This window comes from Malus domestica, chromosome 13, assembly GCF_042453785.1.
Source record: "Malus domestica chromosome 13, GDT2T_hap1".
Lineage (NCBI taxonomy): Eukaryota > Viridiplantae > Streptophyta > Magnoliopsida > Rosales > Rosaceae > Malus > Malus domestica.
In genome coordinates, this window is record NC_091673.1 from 13,490,017 (window position 1) to 13,508,926 (window position 18,910).

At 36.3% G+C, this 18,910-nt stretch overlaps 2 protein-coding genes across 2 annotated transcripts; one reads left to right on the forward strand and one right to left on the reverse strand.

The window, feature by feature from the left end:
* The first annotated feature begins 10,356 nt into the window (after positions 1–10,356).
* LOC103403773 (zinc finger CCCH domain-containing protein 58) lies at positions 10,357–14,376 on the forward strand. Its single transcript, XM_008342605.4, has 7 exons — positions 10,357–10,884; positions 11,050–11,192; positions 11,530–11,595; positions 11,800–11,919; positions 12,037–12,342; positions 12,417–12,731; positions 13,263–14,376. The coding sequence occupies exons 1-7, from the start codon at positions 10,797–10,799 to the stop codon at positions 13,641–13,643; spliced, it is 1,419 nt and encodes a 472-aa protein (XP_008340827.2). The 5' UTR covers positions 10,357–10,796; the 3' UTR covers positions 13,644–14,376.
* Positions 14,377–16,875: 2,499 nt separating this feature from the next.
* On the reverse strand, positions 16,876–17,856 carry LOC114820373 (ethylene-responsive transcription factor ERF086-like). Its single transcript, XM_029090978.1, has one exon. The coding sequence runs from the start codon at positions 17,854–17,856 to the stop codon at positions 16,876–16,878; it is 981 nt and encodes a 326-aa protein (XP_028946811.1).
* Positions 17,857–18,910: the final 1,054 nt, after the last annotated feature.

An 18,910-nucleotide genomic window follows, 5' to 3' on the forward strand; every position in this document is an offset into this window, starting at 1 on the left:
CTTTGAAGCCAATATATGATTAAGACGAAAAGGCAAAGAGAACTTTGAAGAGAACCAAGAAGAAAAGAAGAGGAAAAGAAAACAAATGAGAGAGAAGAAATAAAAAGCAAGTAGAATAATTGCAGGAAAAGTAGGTCAAATGAGTAGAATAATTAAAGGAAAAACAAAGAAATAAATAACGAAAATCATACACACGCGAAGATCATATCATTTCCCACCTGAGCGCCTATTGTTTAACAATGACAAGCAGTCATTACTTTATGCCATTGGAGGGGATTGTGAAGAATCTGGGATATGTCCTAATCCTTTTGCGACCTCAGTCTGAAATTTTACCCTTGCATGCATGCTTTTGAGGTTTCCTAGGGGTTCTTACACCCTCAATGCTTTCTCGTTCACTGTCACTTCCTCCCTGCAAGGCCAGAGTCCTCTAAATGAGTGCCATATGGACCATTCTCAAAGGACAAGGATTGTCTGCCCTCCACTTCCGGTGCCCTCCTATTTGTGCGGTCACGGTTAAGCCACGTCAACATTTTATATTACTATTCATTTTTGTCTTATTATATCTATAAAAAAACAATATAAAATGTTGACGTGACTTAACCGTGACCACACAAAACAGGAGAGCACAGGGAGGACACTAGAAGTGGAGGGCAGACAATCCTTGTCCATTCTCAAACCACTAGCTGAATTTATACCAACAATAAAAGATCATTAAACTCATTTACGGATTAATACACATGCACATGGTCACCATAATGGAGGCAAATAATTTTCACACCCTTCTCCATTTCGGGGCTTTGTCCTAAATAAATTCAACAAGAATCGGAGGAAACACATTAAAAGGGGGTGTGCAGAAAGTGAAAAGGCGTGTCCGGAAATCATTTCCCTAAACGGATAGAAAAATCGCCAAATATTACATAACATGACAATGACAAGTAACTCGAACAGAAAAAAAAGACATTGAAAAAAAAACAACTTTTAATCCTAAGGAAGCAATAATTAGCATTTCATTTTAAGGGTAAATAAGAAACAAACTTTTGCTCACATGCTAGTTACCCCTTAGATCATCTCCAACCCTTGGACTAAAACCTAAAAATTTTAGCCCAGAAAATTTAGGTTTTAACCTAGAAATCGTTTTTTTGCTCCAATCCTTTTGAGTTAAAATTTTAACCCCAGATCATTAAAGAATGAATTTAGATTAATTTGTTTTCTTAAAGTAACTTTTTAAACGAAAATATTATGTAGACTATACTAATTTAATTTTATGAACATTATAACCTAAAAGTAACTTTTTAACCATGAAAATCGTGAAACACTATGAAAGAATATGAACACATAAAAGATTTTTTTTTAATTACTTTAGCCGTTGGATTTAAATTTGAACTGTTAGATTTTTTTTTTTTTTTACTGTTGGATTTCATCAAATTAGATCTTAACCATTGAACTAATGAATTTATAAATATAAAATTAAAAAAAAAATAGATATATATATATATATATATATATATATATATATAGTGGACCAACCCCACTAACCCAGGGAAATCCTGGGCTAAATTTGGCCCAAAAATGAGTTTTGAGTTTTAACTCATATTTGCCCTAAGGGTTTGAGTAAGTTGGAGTAAGTTTAGAACTTAAAATTTGAGTTTTACTTCAAGGGTTAAAGTAGTTCTTAACATGTAAACGAAAAAAAAAGACGTCTTAAGGCAGTAACTAGCTTGTAAGCAAGAAATTAAACATGTTTCCAACACGGTTAATGGAAGAACTTCATTACTGTTTCCTTTAGAAATAAACCAATGCCAGGTTTTGGTTATTCATTTATTCCTTTCTCTCTCTGTGAGAGACCTTCCCTCTTCCCTCTGTTTGAGGGTTATTCTCACCGATATGTGTGAGTGGTTTCCAATCGAGTCCAATTTCTGTGCCGTTGATCTTATCTCCGGCTAGAATCGATAGGTTTTCTTTTGTCTCTCTCTCTCTCTCTCTCTCTTCTTCCATCCGCTATTTTTTTTCCTTGGTTTTATTGGCCGATTTGCCTTCTTCTCTCCCCTCTGCTGTCTTTCATCCATATTCATCCAATTTCCGAGCTTCAGTCACCCTTTGCCGCGATTTGTTGCGGTGTTTCGAGTTGGTGTGTATTGATCTGGTGCTTCCACTAGGTTGGGTGTTCCTTGCACCACCACCTTCTGTTTGCTGTTTGCCCTTGTTGGCAGTGTTGCTCGTGGACTGCCATGAGCTTCTCTCACTTGGCTGCAGATTCTCTGTTGTTTGTAGTTGTGCTAGGAGTGAAGCTTGGGATTGGCTATTGGTATCGATGAGGTGAGGCTTAGTTTGGGGTACGAATTTGGTTGGATCAACATGCACAGCTGTTGTTTTGGTGGTTGCAGCGACGGTTTTGGCGAAAGACGCAACGGATCCAATTGTTTCTGCGTTTTCTTTTGTTTTGGTCTCAACTTTTGGTTGGGCCACTGTTGTTTGATTGTGTTTTTTGTTTTTGGGCCTCTGTGTTGTAAATTTTGGACCTTTGTATTGTAATGTTTGTTGTTGATAATGAATGACGCCTTTGATCCAAAAAAATTAAAAAATGCACTATGAACACTTTCCTTTTGTCTTCTTCTTATGAGGTACGGTTTCCTTTTTGGTGGATATAAAAAAACAGCCAAACTTGAACATTACCAGAGGTTAAGTGCATATAGTAATCTGAAAAACTCGGTTCAAATTTTAATTAATTTTACCAGTAGAAAATAGTGGTCCGTCATCATTGCTGTCAGGCCAATAACAGAAGCAACACCTTCAGGAAGAGATAAATAGGCCTGAAAACAGGAAAGACATCCTCACCAAAGTTCACGGATCAAGTGATTCAGGCCCTTAAAATTTGATCAAATGGTTAAAAACAAAGAGCAATTTTAAAAGTTATAATAATTTTAGCTATTAAGCAAATTTCAAGAGCTCGAATCACTTAATCTGTGGACTTTGGTGGAACTGAAAATATAGCACAATCTTGAGTGACATGCTACATATAATGCTTATCATTAAAACATAAAAAGCATACACATTTATTTTCTGCAGGAAAAAACAAAGTTAACTCAAGATCATGGCATCAACGAAGTTTGTAAAACTATGAACACAAGACATAAATGTGTTGACTCCCGCTATGCCTAGTCAAATTCTATTATATACTTTCATATTGGCTTAAAAAAATCAAGCAACGAAACTTCATTGATTATTAACTGAATTCCGTTCCACTAATCTGTACGTAGCCAGATTTTTGTTTTTAATTTTTAAAGTATCTAATTTGTAGAGCTCAACAAACTAAAATGATGTCAAATCTTATTTTCTGATGCAAAATAAGTCAGAATATACACTTGAAAATTTCTCAAACTGCAGAAATGAGTTGCCACAACATCGATTGTGCATGACATACCGATGCGGTTCGAGAACAATCTCACTTAAACTATTTAATGTTACAATTTAATTAGGAAATTATTATTGACACTCCAAACTTCGTCTTAATTGTTTGTCTAATGCGAAATACATAAGAATCTATACTACATTGGCATTGTCCATATCATATTGGCCCATTTTGTTTTTTGTTTTTGTTTTGAGTACATCAATATTTTTACACTAAGAAGAGGGGGAGTTCGACAAAGCCATACAATGGGCAATCTAATTTGGTATGGAATTCACCTTCCAAGATATTCGAACCTAAAACCTCTCACTTTCAAGTGAAAATTAATACCCAGATTATAGTATTAAGTGCTTGACCCATTTTGTTTTGTTTATAAAGTTTCACTGGTTAGAAACAAAACATTACATTAGGCCCGAAAAGAAAAACACATAAAAAAACCAACAGAACCAAGCCCACTAAAATGAACAAAAGAAGGCCCAAATCGGAACAAACCCTAACACAACTACAACTAAAATACCTTGTGGTGCAATATAAGAAAATAAAACTTTTTTTTTTGTTGAAGAAAATTAAAACTTTGTAACCCATTTTAAAAATCGCCCCAAACCTAAAAGGTATAGAATGTAATTTACCCAAAAACTAAATAGATTAAAAATACTTTAGTGAATATAAATGAGTGAGGATCATCTTTGTGAGGATCTTGGGGATCCTCAAATCACATCCGTTCATGGTACATCGTGTAATCAGAAATCATTGTAAATTTTTTTATTTAAAATTGAATATAAATAGTATATGGCAAAAACAAGAATCTCCATAATCCTCACAAAGAGGATTTTGATCCGGATCCGGATCCGGCGAGGAACCTCTCTCATATATAAATATAAGTAAAATACAATTTTTCAAAAGAAAAAGGGAAAAAATGGATTTTAAATATAAAGCAAAACCAACTAGTTGTAACTTGTGGGAGATGAACACCTTTTTTTACCATTTTTGGTAAGAAAATGAAACCCACTAGTGGAAAGGAAAGCTAGATATTTTGTTGACAGCCCAATATTCTCACATGCAACACAACACAACAACTCATGGATCATTAAAAGCCCACCACACAAATTCACAACAAAACCAAATCCTTTGGACCAACCAACAAAATTACAAAATTACAAAATTAAATTAAAAAAAAAATTAGAAAAGAAAAAAAAAAAAAGAAAAATCACAGAGATACACACAGCTCGCCGACATTTGATGACATACGATTGCTACAGTCCAAATCAGAGCCATTGCCACCAAATCTTTAAAAGTGCCACTTGTGGCCAAATCTCGTCCAAGTCAAACAAACCCACTTTTCCACCTGGTCACCGCCCTTTCCGGTTCCTCCTCCTCCCAGTCCATCCTTGCCCAACCGGGTGCACCCGGTCACACGTCTCACCTGCTTGCACTGAATAATTTACATTTATGGACTTCTCACCAACCACGCATGTACGCATGTCTTTCTAGTTCAACACCAGGCGCCGACGTCCCGGAAGATCTCAGCCGTACATTTCACAGCAAGGGAGGTGATCCGTTGATTTTATCCGACTAACCTCGTCTTATACAACCAAATGGGTGGGGTAGTTCCAACTGAATAAAGTCTGGAGAACCACGCGCATTAACAGTGCGTGGACAGCACACTGAACAAGTTAGGCAACTAAAGCTGAAAAAACAGGCTCGGGTTTCCAAGCAACGACTGAGCGTCCGTACATGACGTACGGCCCGTTGACGTCACTGTTACACGCTCTGTGCGGGAGCGTGGTTTTCGATGCAGTTGAGATCGTTAATGCATTCGTGTCGGCTTGTGGTTGGTTGATCGAGAAAGTTGCTTTTCCCCCTGTCTGGCTGCGTCGGTTCTGCTTGTATGGGCGAAACCCCATACTCCTGCTGTGCTCTTACACTCTCGGTTGAGGAGAAGGAAAATCCAACTTAGAACATTATTACAAGTCTCATACGAAAATATATATTTGGATAGGGATGTGCTATTCACACATCCCAAATTAATTCCCACACATCCCTTGCTATTTATGTCCGTTGATCTTCTTCAATTCATCCGATCCGACTGCCGAAAATTAGAAGGGTGTGTGAGAAGTAAAATGAAGTGTGTGGATATCACACCCCTTTGGATACTCACTATTGTATTATGTGAGCGTGACGCTAATATGATTAGATTAATAGGAAAAATAAAATTTTGAGCTTTAATCAAAAGAATAAAAATATGTTGTAAGTAAGTAGTACCATGAGTGACTTTTTAGAGTAAAAATGTTTTTTTTCATTAAAAATGAATAATACCGAAAGTGTTTCATTAAAACTCCATAGATTAATCTTAGTGCAACGTTGCTGACAAATGCGCTGCAGTGTGCAACGTGCCTAATTGGTTATGCTATATTTGGTTTGTTTTCTTTGTTGACGAGATGCCAACAACCATTATGTTGTGATGGTAGAAAGAAGGTAATTGCTATGTTTATATATATCATTTCAAGTAATTTCACAACAGTGAAACGAAATTAGTGAATTTTTTAGTGGATAAATTTTTTTGTATAAAGTTATTGTATCAGACTCTTAATAAATTAATATAGTGTATTTATTATGTCTGATTCAGTAAGTGTCATCTGCAGCATGCTCATGAAATTCTTTTGCTCTTTTTTTAATAGTGGATTGAAGTGTATTACGTGAGTACGGCGTTAATATGGTTAGATTAAACAAAGCATTATCTCTACACTCATATGGTTAGATTACAAGTGGACAGTGCCACCAAACAAGCTAGTTCATCGGTTTTGAAAGAGGATGCAAGTGCACCACGTAAGCATGACGTTAATATGGTCAATTTCAATGAACCGTTATCTACGCGCTCATAAAATCTTTTTTCCATTTTAAATAATTTTACAATAACAAAAATGTAATTAGTATGATTTGGTGGTCATTTTGCAACTGACGCATGTAGTTGTGATTTGGAACGCTAAATTTTGGGTTTGTAAAAGTTTCTTAGTTTTGTTTATGGGTTGAGCTAGTTCATCAGTTTTGAAAGAGGATGCAAGTGTACTATGTAAGCATGACATTAATATGGTCAATTTCAATGAACTGTTATCTATGCGCTCATAAAATCTTTTTTCCATTTTAAATAATTTTACAATAACAAAAATGTAATTAGTATGATTTGGTGGTCATTTTGCAACTGACGCATGTAGTTGTGATTTGGAACGCTAACTTTTGGGTTTGTAAAAGTTTCATAGTTTTGTTTATGGGTTGAGCTCTTGTCACACTTCTCTTGTTTTTTTGTTTTGTTTTAGTATAACGATATATTTACATTAAGGGGGTAGGAGAATAAATTGGTTGCGACCTCGTTATTCCCGAGATTCGAACTTAAGACATCTCACTTACAAGTGAAAAAGAATATAACTAGACTGTAGTACTAACTAAGTGGCCACATCTCTTACTTTGTTATTCTATTTTTTGTTATTTTGGTGCAACGTTAACTATGTTATTTTTTTCTTCCAACTGTTATTGTAATATACTATTATTGAACCATAATTGAGGAGTTTCTTTCTTCCTCTAGTTTGAATTTTAGTTGTTTCTCACTAAAATGAATATAAATTATTATAAGTTCTAAACTAATTAAGTACTTTAAAAATATTCTTTGTATGCTTGAGTAACTGATATTCACATTCTAAAAATTTTAGGGATCAAACTTTAATAAAACAATTAAAAATCGTTGTGCACTCATCCCTTATTAAAGAGGGAATATGCATGATTTCGATGTTACCACTAACAAAATGCAAGAACAACAGTTTCAAATATATCATTTCAGGCAATTTAACAACAAAAAGAAAATTTGTTAATGAGGATTTTACCTAAAGTGAATAATGGTGACAATTTATTGAAGACAGTTGTATCTGACGCTTATTCGATTGACATGATGTATTACGTGAGCATGATGTCAATATGGTATGATTAAGTGATCGTTATCTACACTCTTGTAAAATGTTATTTCACTTTTTTGATGCGTATAAGTGAATGCAAGTTCACAATGAAAAATGCCACTAAACAAGTTGGTTTGTGATATTTTGCAAGAGGATCCAAGTGGCGGTTTTGCTTTATAACATTGGTGTGATATAACCTGGGGGAAATCTTACTCAGAAGCAACCTGAGTTCAACACAGGGAGCTCATGCGGCACCACCAATACATCCAACAGTCTCAAACTCATGATCGATGGTGACCGCACTTTTACGATCATAGGCTGGGGGTGTCTATGTAGTGGTCGGCCTTAATTTGGTGTCGGCGTAATGACTGTTTTCGGAGCCTTACGAGTGCTGCAAGTGAATGTTCCATAGCTTTGTTCTCTCATTCAATCTCGAGTTGCAGGTTAGAGGGAAAGAGAACTCCCCAAAGCAGTGCATGATAATATGAAGTTGGCTACTTAGGTAAATAAGTTCCTTCTCTAAGACCTAATTGCGCTGTCAAGGGAGATCTTGAAGGAGCACGTCTCGGATAGGGAGGGACTGGAATTCCCCTTTTTGAAAGAGCCGCTTGTACTAAAGCTTCAAGGTGAAGATCTTATAAAGCTTATTGCTCAACTCTCTAGCTTGATTTCACTAGAAGACATATCTGAATCTCACGATACACGTAAAAGTACAACGGTAAGTCTGAACTAAAACGTTATGATGGATATGTGCAACGTGTGTTGAATTAGAGCATAACGCTTCATGCCCATTACTTTTCTGTTACATTTATTTTTTAGGTGGCTCCACTATAACTACCAAGCTTAGTTACTAGTCATTTTTATCACTTTTACATTTTGTCATTTTAACCTCTCTTGCTTTATTTTATTCTATTTTTTAATTTCAGTTTTAATGTTATTTTCTTACTAGTGTTTTTTAATAAATAAGCTACTTAAAATTTACTTTTAAAAAACACTTCTCTAGTTTGAAGGGAAAAAAAATCATTAATCCAATTGTTATTGCACTAGATTGTTATTGCTCATTAATTAAGAAATATTTTCTCTAGTTTGAATTTTAAGTGTGCCAGTATGTCTAAAATAATTAATATATATTATCATGAGGTCTAAACATAACAATTAGGGGTGAACAGTATAGTGGGTCAATTGACCAATCCACCCAAAATATGTCGAGTTGGGTTGAGTTCTAAACTCAAAAAAATAAAATAAAATAAAATTCAGTCAAAACCCGATCACTCTGTTTAATAGAAGGGTTGGGTTGGGTTATAATACTTTTATCCAATTGAAATTGATTTACTTAGTTAACAATTCCTAAACATACATGTACATCAGATAGACGTTAACTTGTGCATTTATACTTGAATTGAATGATTAAATATGATGAAATTTCGATGTTAAGTAACATATAAAGATTCTAACACCAAATCTACATGTTTTGTGCCTAACACGACCCTTGAATATTTGTCATGCATACTCACATAAACTTGTAGAACCTGCACAACCCAACCCACTTAAACTAATTTGTTGTTAAATAATTTTACGAAAAGCAAATTTGTTGTTAAGGTTTTAATAAATATTAGATTACGAGAATAATCTAGTAGCTGACAATTGCTACACTCTTATTTAAACTAATATGATGTTTTACATGGACATAATGTCAATACATAAAAGTTCAAGAATTGTTAACACCAGTTACTGTCTCTTAAAAATTAGTTGAGAGAAATTAATACATACAATGAACGTTTTGGCATATGAGAATAACATAACTCTTATTAGGCTGTCACTTCATACTACGGTCTAGTGGTATTCATCTTCACCTGTAAGTGAGAGATCTTAGATTTGATTCTCGCCAAAGACAAATCTAAACCACATTTTTATTAGCCCATTATAAGGTTAATCTCATCCCCTCTTACTTAATATAGATAATATCGTTTGTTAAAAAAAAAAAAAAACTCTGTCACGCCTTATTTCCTATGCATGTATTCGAGTGATAAACTTCAACCTGTAATTTTCTATCATCAAACTATTTTCCATATTACAGAAATGTCATTATATATAAAGTGAGATTATGTATAATTATGCATTTTGTTTGAAAAATTTAAAGTTAGATCTTTTGATCCTTCGACCAATGCCACGTTGGGCAGACAGCATGACCATCAGTCTCAATATAAAATTTTACAAACTTAATTTTTTTTGTTTTGATTTGATGAGAAATACTAAAAAGACTTTAAAAAATAATTTTTTTTTCATGAATTTTTTGTCAACTCATGTTTTTTATACAATATTTTATAATGTTGATATGAAAATTGATGTTAAACTGTAAAATGATAGAAAATCATTTTAGAGTCTCACCTTGAAAGAATCTTCTTAGCACTTCTCATTAATTTATATAATTTGGATTCCTATTACCATTGCATGTATTTTGCAGTTAACGAATTCGGATCCTCTTTGTAAGGATCTCGAGAATCGTGAATCATATTCGTTTATCGTACATCGTGCGGTCAAAAATTATTTTAAATATTTTTATTTAAAATTATATACAAACAGTATCTAACAAAAACTAACTACATGATATGCGATGAACAGAAACGATTTACAAATCTTCAGAATTCTCACAAAAAAAATTGGAAAAAGATCTTGTTGGGCAGTAAACCTGCAGAGGATTAGTTTAATCACATCATTACATGTCTCAGAGGACACTAATAAAATCTTGCCAGCATGGACCTCTTTTAGTCACATGTCGAAAATACAGGGGTATTACAGTCATTTTAACATTCCACCACCACTAACTGTCATGGTTTACCTGTTATGGGCAGTGCTGGTTTCTTCTTTTTGGGTTCTCGCTTCTTTTTGATTTATTATGATTTATTTAAATTAATTATATATATAAATAATTTAATTAAGGAAAAATAATGGATGGTAATGTTGTTGTATGTTTGGCGCGTATATAAACCACCAACGGACCGCAGACTCAGAGGGGAGAGAGAGAGAGAGAGAGAGAGAGAGAGAGGAGAGAGGAGAGATTGAATAAATAAAAGAAGAAGAAAAAGTAACCTCTCAAATTAAGGAGGATAGAAAAGTAAGAGGACAAAACCAAAAAAGGGTTTGAAAACTCAGAGAGAAACTCAAAACCAAAAACCAAAACCAAAACAGAGAGAGACACACATACAGTGTTTGTGTGTGTGTGTGCGTGTGAGGGGAGAGAGAGAGAGAGAGAGAGAGAGAAGCCCTGAAAATCCAAACCCTATTCAGAATTCCATCTCACTGATAACCCCATTTGATCATAATCTCGCATTCTCCCTGTACAGAGAGAGATTGAGGAGAGAGAGAGAGAGAGAGAGAGAGAGAGATTGTGGAAAAAGTCGAGATATTTAAGTGAAGAATCGAAGTGATTTCAGTGTGACCGTACAATGGAGCGGTACGGTCGGGCCGCAGAAGGGTCACAGTCCGATCCACCGCCGGAGTGGAACATTCCGGGACCCGAAACAGGGCTGGAAGGTGAGACCTTTCTAACCCCAAAACACTCTGCATTTCAATTTCATTCGAATTCGGCTTCGGATTCGATTTCGGGTTTTGGGGATTGCGATTTGGTGGGTTTTGGGGCGAATGCGGCTCCGTTTTTCCGAATTGGGTTTTGATCCTTTGGTTTTTGTGATAATGCAGAGTCCATGTGGCAGTTGGGGCTCCGTCCCGGGGAATCGTACCCTGAGCGACCCGACGAGGCCGATTGCAGTTATTACTTGAGGACTGGGATTTGTGGGTACGGCTCACGGTGTCGGTACAATCATCCCCGTGATCGCAGCACGGTAATTTTATTGAATTACCAATTTTTTTCTAATTCAATTGGTTGAATTTGGGGCTCAATTGGATCGTGATTGATTGATTCCAGTGTGGTGATTTCGTTTTCGGGTCGAATTTTGTTTGATCTTGTGTGTTAGTAGAGATATCGTGGCTTTCGTCTGTAGATTTGATGATCAAGTTTACGGTATTTATGCAAATTGATTAGTGGGATTGTTCTGAATTTGTTGAATTTCAAGTCCTTGTGTAGAAATTTGTAACTTTTTTATTTATTAAGATCTATGTGGTTAATGCTCATATGATTACCTATTTAGTAGTAAAGTTTGAGTGATACATGTTTCTCAGGTTACCGTAGCGGCAAGACCCGGAGGATTAGAGTACCCTGAGCGAGCGAGCCAGCCTGTGTGCCAGGTACTTAACCTTTTTTGGGGTTTAGGCCAAAATGTTGCCTTGTTATCGTATATATTTACGTGATTCCAGCAGATCACATATTCAGCTTCCAGTCTTATGTGTTCCGCTTGGAGTAACGTCCTCTATTGATGATTGCATGCTTTGTCTGTTTTGAAAATATGTGAATTCCCTTTGTTTGATTGTACCGTGATTTTTCAATGGCAGTATTATATGAGGACGGGGACTTGCAAATTCGGTGCTTCGTGTAAGTTCCACCATCCTAAGCAGGGAGGAAGCTCTGGTAGCCCTGTTTCGCTAAACTATTATGGATATCCATTGCGGCCGGTCTGTATTTCTCAAATTTGAACTTCTAATTCTTCAAAATTTTGTCATATTGTAAATCCCATTTCACGACTGTGAGGTAAAGTATTGCAACCATGGATTTTTTTGCAAATAAAACAGGGTGAGAGAGAGTGTTCCTACTATGTGAAAACTGGACAGTGTAAGTTCAGTGCAACTTGTAAATTCCATCATCCACAGCCGGCTGGCATACAGCTTCCAGTGCCGTCACCAGCACCTCGAGTTTCACCTGTACCTGCTACACACACATTGTATCAAACTGTGCAATCGCCATCTGTTTCATCACAACAGTATGAAGTAGTATTTGCAAGGCCTCCTTTGCTACAGGGGTCGTATGTTCCAAGCCCCTATGGTCAAGTGCTACTTTCCCCGGGCACAATTCCTTTTCCAGGTTGGAATCCGTATCAGGTAAATAACATTTCCTGCTCCATTATCTTTTTAGTTACATGAATTTCCCTTAAGCTGTTAGTCATGTGGTGCAGGCACCTGCAAGCCAATTGCCTTCGAGTACTCAACCTGGTGTTGGTTCTGGGACACTTTATACTCAACTATCACCTTCAGCACCTGCATATACCGGAGTGTATCAGCCTATACCTTTACCTTCCTCTTTTGGTCTTCCAACTACTAGCCAGAAGGAGCTTTCATTTCCAGAAAGACCTGGTCAACCAGAATGCCAGTATTACATGAGAACAGGGGATTGTAAATTTGGTTCCTCATGTAGATATCATCATCCACCTGAAGCTGTTCAACCAAAAGCAACTGTTGTCCTTAGCTCCAGTGGTCTTCCTTCGCGCCCGGTTAGCCGCCCTTACAAATCCTTTGCATTATGATTGTTTTAATAGACATCGGCCATCAGCTTGCTTACATAGCAACACTTAATTTTTGTGGGAAATATGTGCTGAAACAAATACGTTTTCTGCTGCTGGAGAGTTGGTAATTATTTGGTTTGAAGTTATCTAAGTCAGCCGTCAGGGCTATCCGTATCATGCTAATTTTTGGACCCAGGGTCTATTTTGGGGAGTGTCACTTAATTATGGGTCCTTTTCGGTTTCTTATTTTCCTTGCATTTATGTTACTTTTTTATTCTTATTTCTAGGTGGTAGTGTCTTTAAAGTCTGCTTGCGCATTATACAACTTGTATATGTTGGTTGTCACGATCTTTATTTTTATTACTTAACATGCTCGCCTTCTTTCTCAACATGAAGTCTGTTCAGTTTTCTTTCTTGTACGTTCTTATACTGTGAATGCCTTCTTGGTAAGTTATGCACCTTTCTTCTTACGCATGCTAATTTTTCTGCTGTGAATTTGAAATTCCATGTGATAATCAGGGTGCACCCCTTTGCACTCACTATCAACAACGTGGAGCATGCAAGTTTGGACCCGCATGCAAATTTGACCACCCAATTGGAACACTGAGTTACAGCTCATCAACGTCTTCTCTTGCTGATATGCCAGTTGCACCCTACCCAGTGGGATCATCAATTGGTACACTAGCCCCGTCATCCTCGTCCTCAGAGTTGCGGCCTGAGCTTAGTTCAAGCTCTGGAAAGGAATTAGTTTCAGCCAGAATGTCTTCGTCACTGAGCACTTCGAGTGGATCAGTAGGTTCAACTGTTTCTAAGGGTGGTGTTACCCCTGTGGGTGTCCAACAGTCTTCTCAGGGTTCCGGTCCTTCGGTTGGCAGTGGCAACAATACAGAGTCTCAATAGTTCAAGCTAAGCAAATGTCAAGCAATTTTCCATTCTTCCTTTTTTATCAACTTTCTCCCAAAGCATCATTTTTTCCCCTTTCAAGTCCTCCAACAGAGGGCTTCATATCTCAATGCCTTAGCATACATCAGTCATGTTCATCTCTGTGTTTATATCATCTTTATACGGCCATCCCTTTTATCCCAAATAAGCCATGGCCGACCTCCAAAAGTTTAGCAAAAACCCCATATAGCTTTCCCAGCTTTCTCTTCAATAACCTCGAAAGAATCTGCGGTTCCTTCAGGCAAATCCGTGTCCATCTCCAATTTTGGAGCTCGTTATCCTCATTTGTGCTCCATCATTTTTCAGAACGAATACATTAGTTCCACAGCATTCTTGCCTTTCAAATGACCGTGTATTCATGTCTATCCTTTTCTGAATTTTCCTTTTTAAACTGGGGAACGAGCTTTCAGTTAAAACATGGGAGTTCGATTTCATGTTCCCCCACCTTTTGTCCAAGGTCTATTTTCGAAAACAGAAGCAAAGTAAAGACCCAAAGAAGAAGGCATCACAGTGGTTGCTACTCTATGTGGGATCATCATATACATAGTTATATGCTGTTGTGCCAATTGAAATGCTTGACCATGTTATTCATAAATTTTATGTTTATGAAATACAAAATATATGAAGAAGCACTCTTGACTCTGTAATAATCTTTCTCTTCCAATTTATCCTTCGTTGAGCGAGGAGAAAATGATCTTTGTTACTTTCTTTACACTGCTTATATATATACATACATGCCAAATTACTGTTGGAACTTATTTGCAGGTTGGTCAATCTTGGTTGAAGGTTTATGAAAATGAATGTGATCAACTATGGTCAAACTAAAAGAATAGGATGATATGTTCATGATGTTATTTTATTTTTTCACATCAAGTTGCTTCTTGATACAGTTTGACCATTTCAGACATGGATTGCATGAGGGTCAGACCAGTTGGGTAAGAGAAGTGTGTCTTTCCCTTTGTATGTTAGAGTAATTTAATATATGTATTGTCTTGTTAATATATATATATATGAGCATGCACTACCCTTTGTTTTGGGTACTTGTTGACTACTCTTCCAGTTTGATATATGGCAGCATGGCCCTTAGATGAACGGAATTAGCAAGTTGGAAATCCTTTTTCATCCCCTTTTCTACCTTACACTAAATAATCTACGAGAAAAGTGATTTGAACTCTAGTGCATTACAGAGAATACATTCGCTTTAATCAATGTGACTGTGCCCACGTTTGCAATCTAGTTCATCAAAGGGTACAAGTTTTGCCTTAAAACTTCTTCCATTCTAAATGTGGACTCAGATTGAAACTGATGGGATGTGCGAGAGGAACATTTGCTTTGGTCATGTCTTCACACCCCTCCCAAAGATTTGCCCAACTACCATATGATTGAGCTCAAGATATTCCCAAGGAAAAAAGATTTCATTGACATGGGGTTTATATATGCAGGAATTTGCCAAGCATTCCAAACAGCTATATAATGTTTACCAAAAAAAAAAAAAAAAAAAAAAAAAACAGCTATATAATGAGTCACATTTTCCACAGCCTAATTCATTTGATGGAGTGACCGACAAAGAGACAAGACGAATCCAGGTTTGAAGGCAATGAACTGTGTTGGCCAAAATTAATGGATCTCGTTTCATTATCTTCTAAACCATTAGCTTGATGAGCATCCCTTAAGAGAAAAACAAAGGGACAAAAAGCACTAAAATGTAGTGTGCTTATGTATCCTACTTTAATCTTGGAGTGGACAAGAACTCTTGAGATATATTTAGGAGGGGCCTTGTATGTTACCCTTACTTCCATAAATTTAGGTGCATAAATATATAGATTCTAGGGAACTTTAACGAAAAACTCCATGTTCACTTTAAAGAAAAACCACATTTTTACACTTAAAAAGTTAATTCTGGTACTATTCACTTTACCATTTATTTTGTCATTTTCGTTAAAACTCAAAGTTTTCAAGCTCTTTTCATTACTTTTTCCTAGATTCTATGCATTATTCCCTATATATGGTCACCTTATAATATAAGTCGACGGTCGAGTTTTAATCATTGTAATACGTCACTTTCTGATACGAGCGATATTGAGAGAAAAAAAATCGACCAAAAGAATATATGAGCGAATGATAATAACCATTTAATCTACAAGCTCGTTGAAGAGTACCCATATGAACTACAACTTTGCGTAGCATAGAAACTAGAAAGAAAAACAAAAGAGCTAGAACCGTTATTGCGAAAGCACTAATACTTTGCACTTGTGTGGCTGAGTAGCTTAGGGTATGTTTGGTACTCTACTCAAATCCAACTTTTTAAACTCAAAAACAATTTTCAAATATTAGGCCTTAAAAACTTGTTTGGTATGACTATTTTAAAAAACTGAACTCAACACTAACTAAAAAATATAATATATTCTCTAAAAATATAAAAAGTGAGTTTTTAGAGTTTTTAAACTTAGATTCACTCCTTTCTTTTTTCTCCTTCCTCTCCTCTCACTCCAAATCTCTCTCTCTTTTCTTCTTTCTCTCTCCTCTTTTATTTTTTTTTTATTTTTTTTACCATTTTTGTCTCTCCTCCAATCCGCTCTCTTCATTCTCTCAATTCTTTCTCTCACTCCTCTTCCTCTCTATCTTGTCCGATCCTCTCTCTTCTTTCTCTTTCCTTCAATCATCTCTTACTTTCTTTCCTCCTCTCTCCTCTTTCTCCCCTCTCATGCGACCCTCTCTTTTTAGATCTCTTTATCTAGTTTAAGTCGTAAGATTTAAAATTTTTAAATCGCAAACCAATCAAGTTTTTTAGTCTTAAAGAAAATTGTTTTCAAGAAATGTTCTTAAAAAATATTTTAAGAAATGATAAAAAATTTCAAATAGGATACCAGGCCTTAGTGGTGGATGTCTCTTTCTACATCCAAATTAAGTTGCATGCATCTTTTTGTTAGGCTACGTTGTCAGTTAAAGGCCAGGCAGATAGCCGTAAAGATAGACACATAATGCAGCTATTATATTATGCAATAAAGCCATTAAAATAGTAGCTAATATTATCAAATACAAAAATATATATGTGACGAAAGACGTAGAAATTACAATGAAAGAAAAAGCGTTGCAAGAAAAGCTCAAGACACAAGAAAAGTAAGTGCACATAGTTAAATTAAATGACTAATTGATAAATCCATAGGTGCACGTACGCGCCAAAAGTTTATCAAAAGAGTGAGTGTCCAAAGCAAGAGAATGAAGAAGAAGATCCATAAGCACTCGAATTTTCGACGATTGGATACAACGCTCCCATGCATCCATCTTCAGTCATCATAGGATTGAACTCCCATGGCTGCTGGTTATCCCAGAATCCATGACTGAATCCATCAAAGCAAGAAATCTGATGATCTCCATTGTTGTTATTAGGAGCTTCTAATGCAGCTTGCACATTCATAACATCTAGAGGAAGTGTAGCACTAGTGGAGTTATTAGGGTTTGCAAAGCTACAATTTTGATCAATGTTCAAAGCTTTTGAGTTTGTGTAATTTGGGGGGTCGTCATTGTCCGAAGGAGGCCGCAGGCAACTATCAGGAACAATGCAAGCCAAATAGCCCGAGTTAGAATTACTCGAATTGCCAGAGAAAAAGAAACACTCATCATCCTTATGATGTGCCGATGATGATGACCTAATATTATTAGGGTTTTGAAATTGGGTTTGATCAGACTGAAACATGTTAGAATGATGAGGTGGACTGTTTTGATTGGTGAGTTGTTGTTTAGCAGTCTGAGTGGTGAAAAACTGTGATTGCTGTGGTAAAAGGGTTTGGACATCAAAGGGTGAGAGGAGAGAGTGGAAAGTTGTGTTGTCAGAGTAAATGAAGTTGGTTCTTGCTTGTGAGCCTTTCATGGAGAGGGCAGCTCTGTCATAAGCCAAAGCTGCTTCTTCAGCAGTGTCAAATGTGCCAAGCCAGTGCCTTTCTTTAGTGCTAGGGTCTCTGATTTCAGCAGCATATCTCCCCCAAGGCCTTCTTCTCACACCGAGAAACCTCCCAGGCTCGGCCTGCTTTCGCCTTCCTCTTCTCTCACCGGATTGAGAGGACGGAGTAAGTGTGCTTCTCTGCAGCACAGCAGCAATATCCACCTGTACCTGACCTTGCTCAAAAGCTTCGAAGGGTTTTTCTAGGGCTTGGGAGGTGGACATTGACATGGTAGAGGAAATAATTTCTAAAGAAAATGTGAGTGAGTGCAGAAGGATATGAGAACTGAAGGTCTTGGTTTTGGTTTCTGGATTTTGGGTGGTGAAGTTAAGTATGTGGAAGTTGTGAGAAGGGTTTTAAAGACTAAGATATATAATCTTGGAGGAGGAGAGATAATCTCGTGTAAGTAAAGATACGTACGCAAGTATGTATTAAACGGACGGTATTTTGGTTGCAAGAAATAATGCTTAACGAGATCGGAGAGGGGGCAAGGAAAAGGACACTCCAGATGTCATCCTGTGTACTGTGGACGACCATCCTTCCCTTTCCACCTACTTTTTAAAAATCTTTCTTTTTCTGATTTCTATTTAATCCTACATCTCTTCAACTGAAAATAATAATAAGCTAGCACTTGTAGGTGAAAAAAATGTGTAGATTCCAGCAGTACTTGTCAAAAACTCGAAATGGTCTTCTAGCTAGTAACTGCTCTGGGGTTTTTCATTTTCTAGCTACAGTCACTTTCTTCCAAGTCCCAGTGAAACCCTAGAATATAAATTCTCTATCTATATATAACTTACAATTCACAGGGGTTTGGGAATCAACTCATTTATCCCACTGTAGATTTCACACATGTTATTATTTAATGAGTAATTATTACATCATGTCTGTGTAACTATTGGGATTTGTTTTAAGAATATAGGGTTTTGAATCTTAATGGGATCTACTCACGTGGGGAGCTGCCGTCCAATCTAGATAAAAATATTAGAACTTTGTAGAGCAAACCAAGTTGAAATTAATGTCAATGTTTGAGGACTAAGAGGGACTTGAATCAATGATGACTGGTAGATTAAGATAAAGTTGATGATGTAGACACTTTCTTTTTTACTTCATTACACCCGTTAATTTATGTTATTTGATCTTATTCAATTCATTGAATCGAATAACAAAAAATTGAGAGAAGCGTGTGGAAGATAAAAAGAAGTGTGTGGATAGTACCACTCAGAAAAATATATACACTGTACTTGGCTCCTACAATTTCAGTCATTCCTTTAAACTTGCGAATAA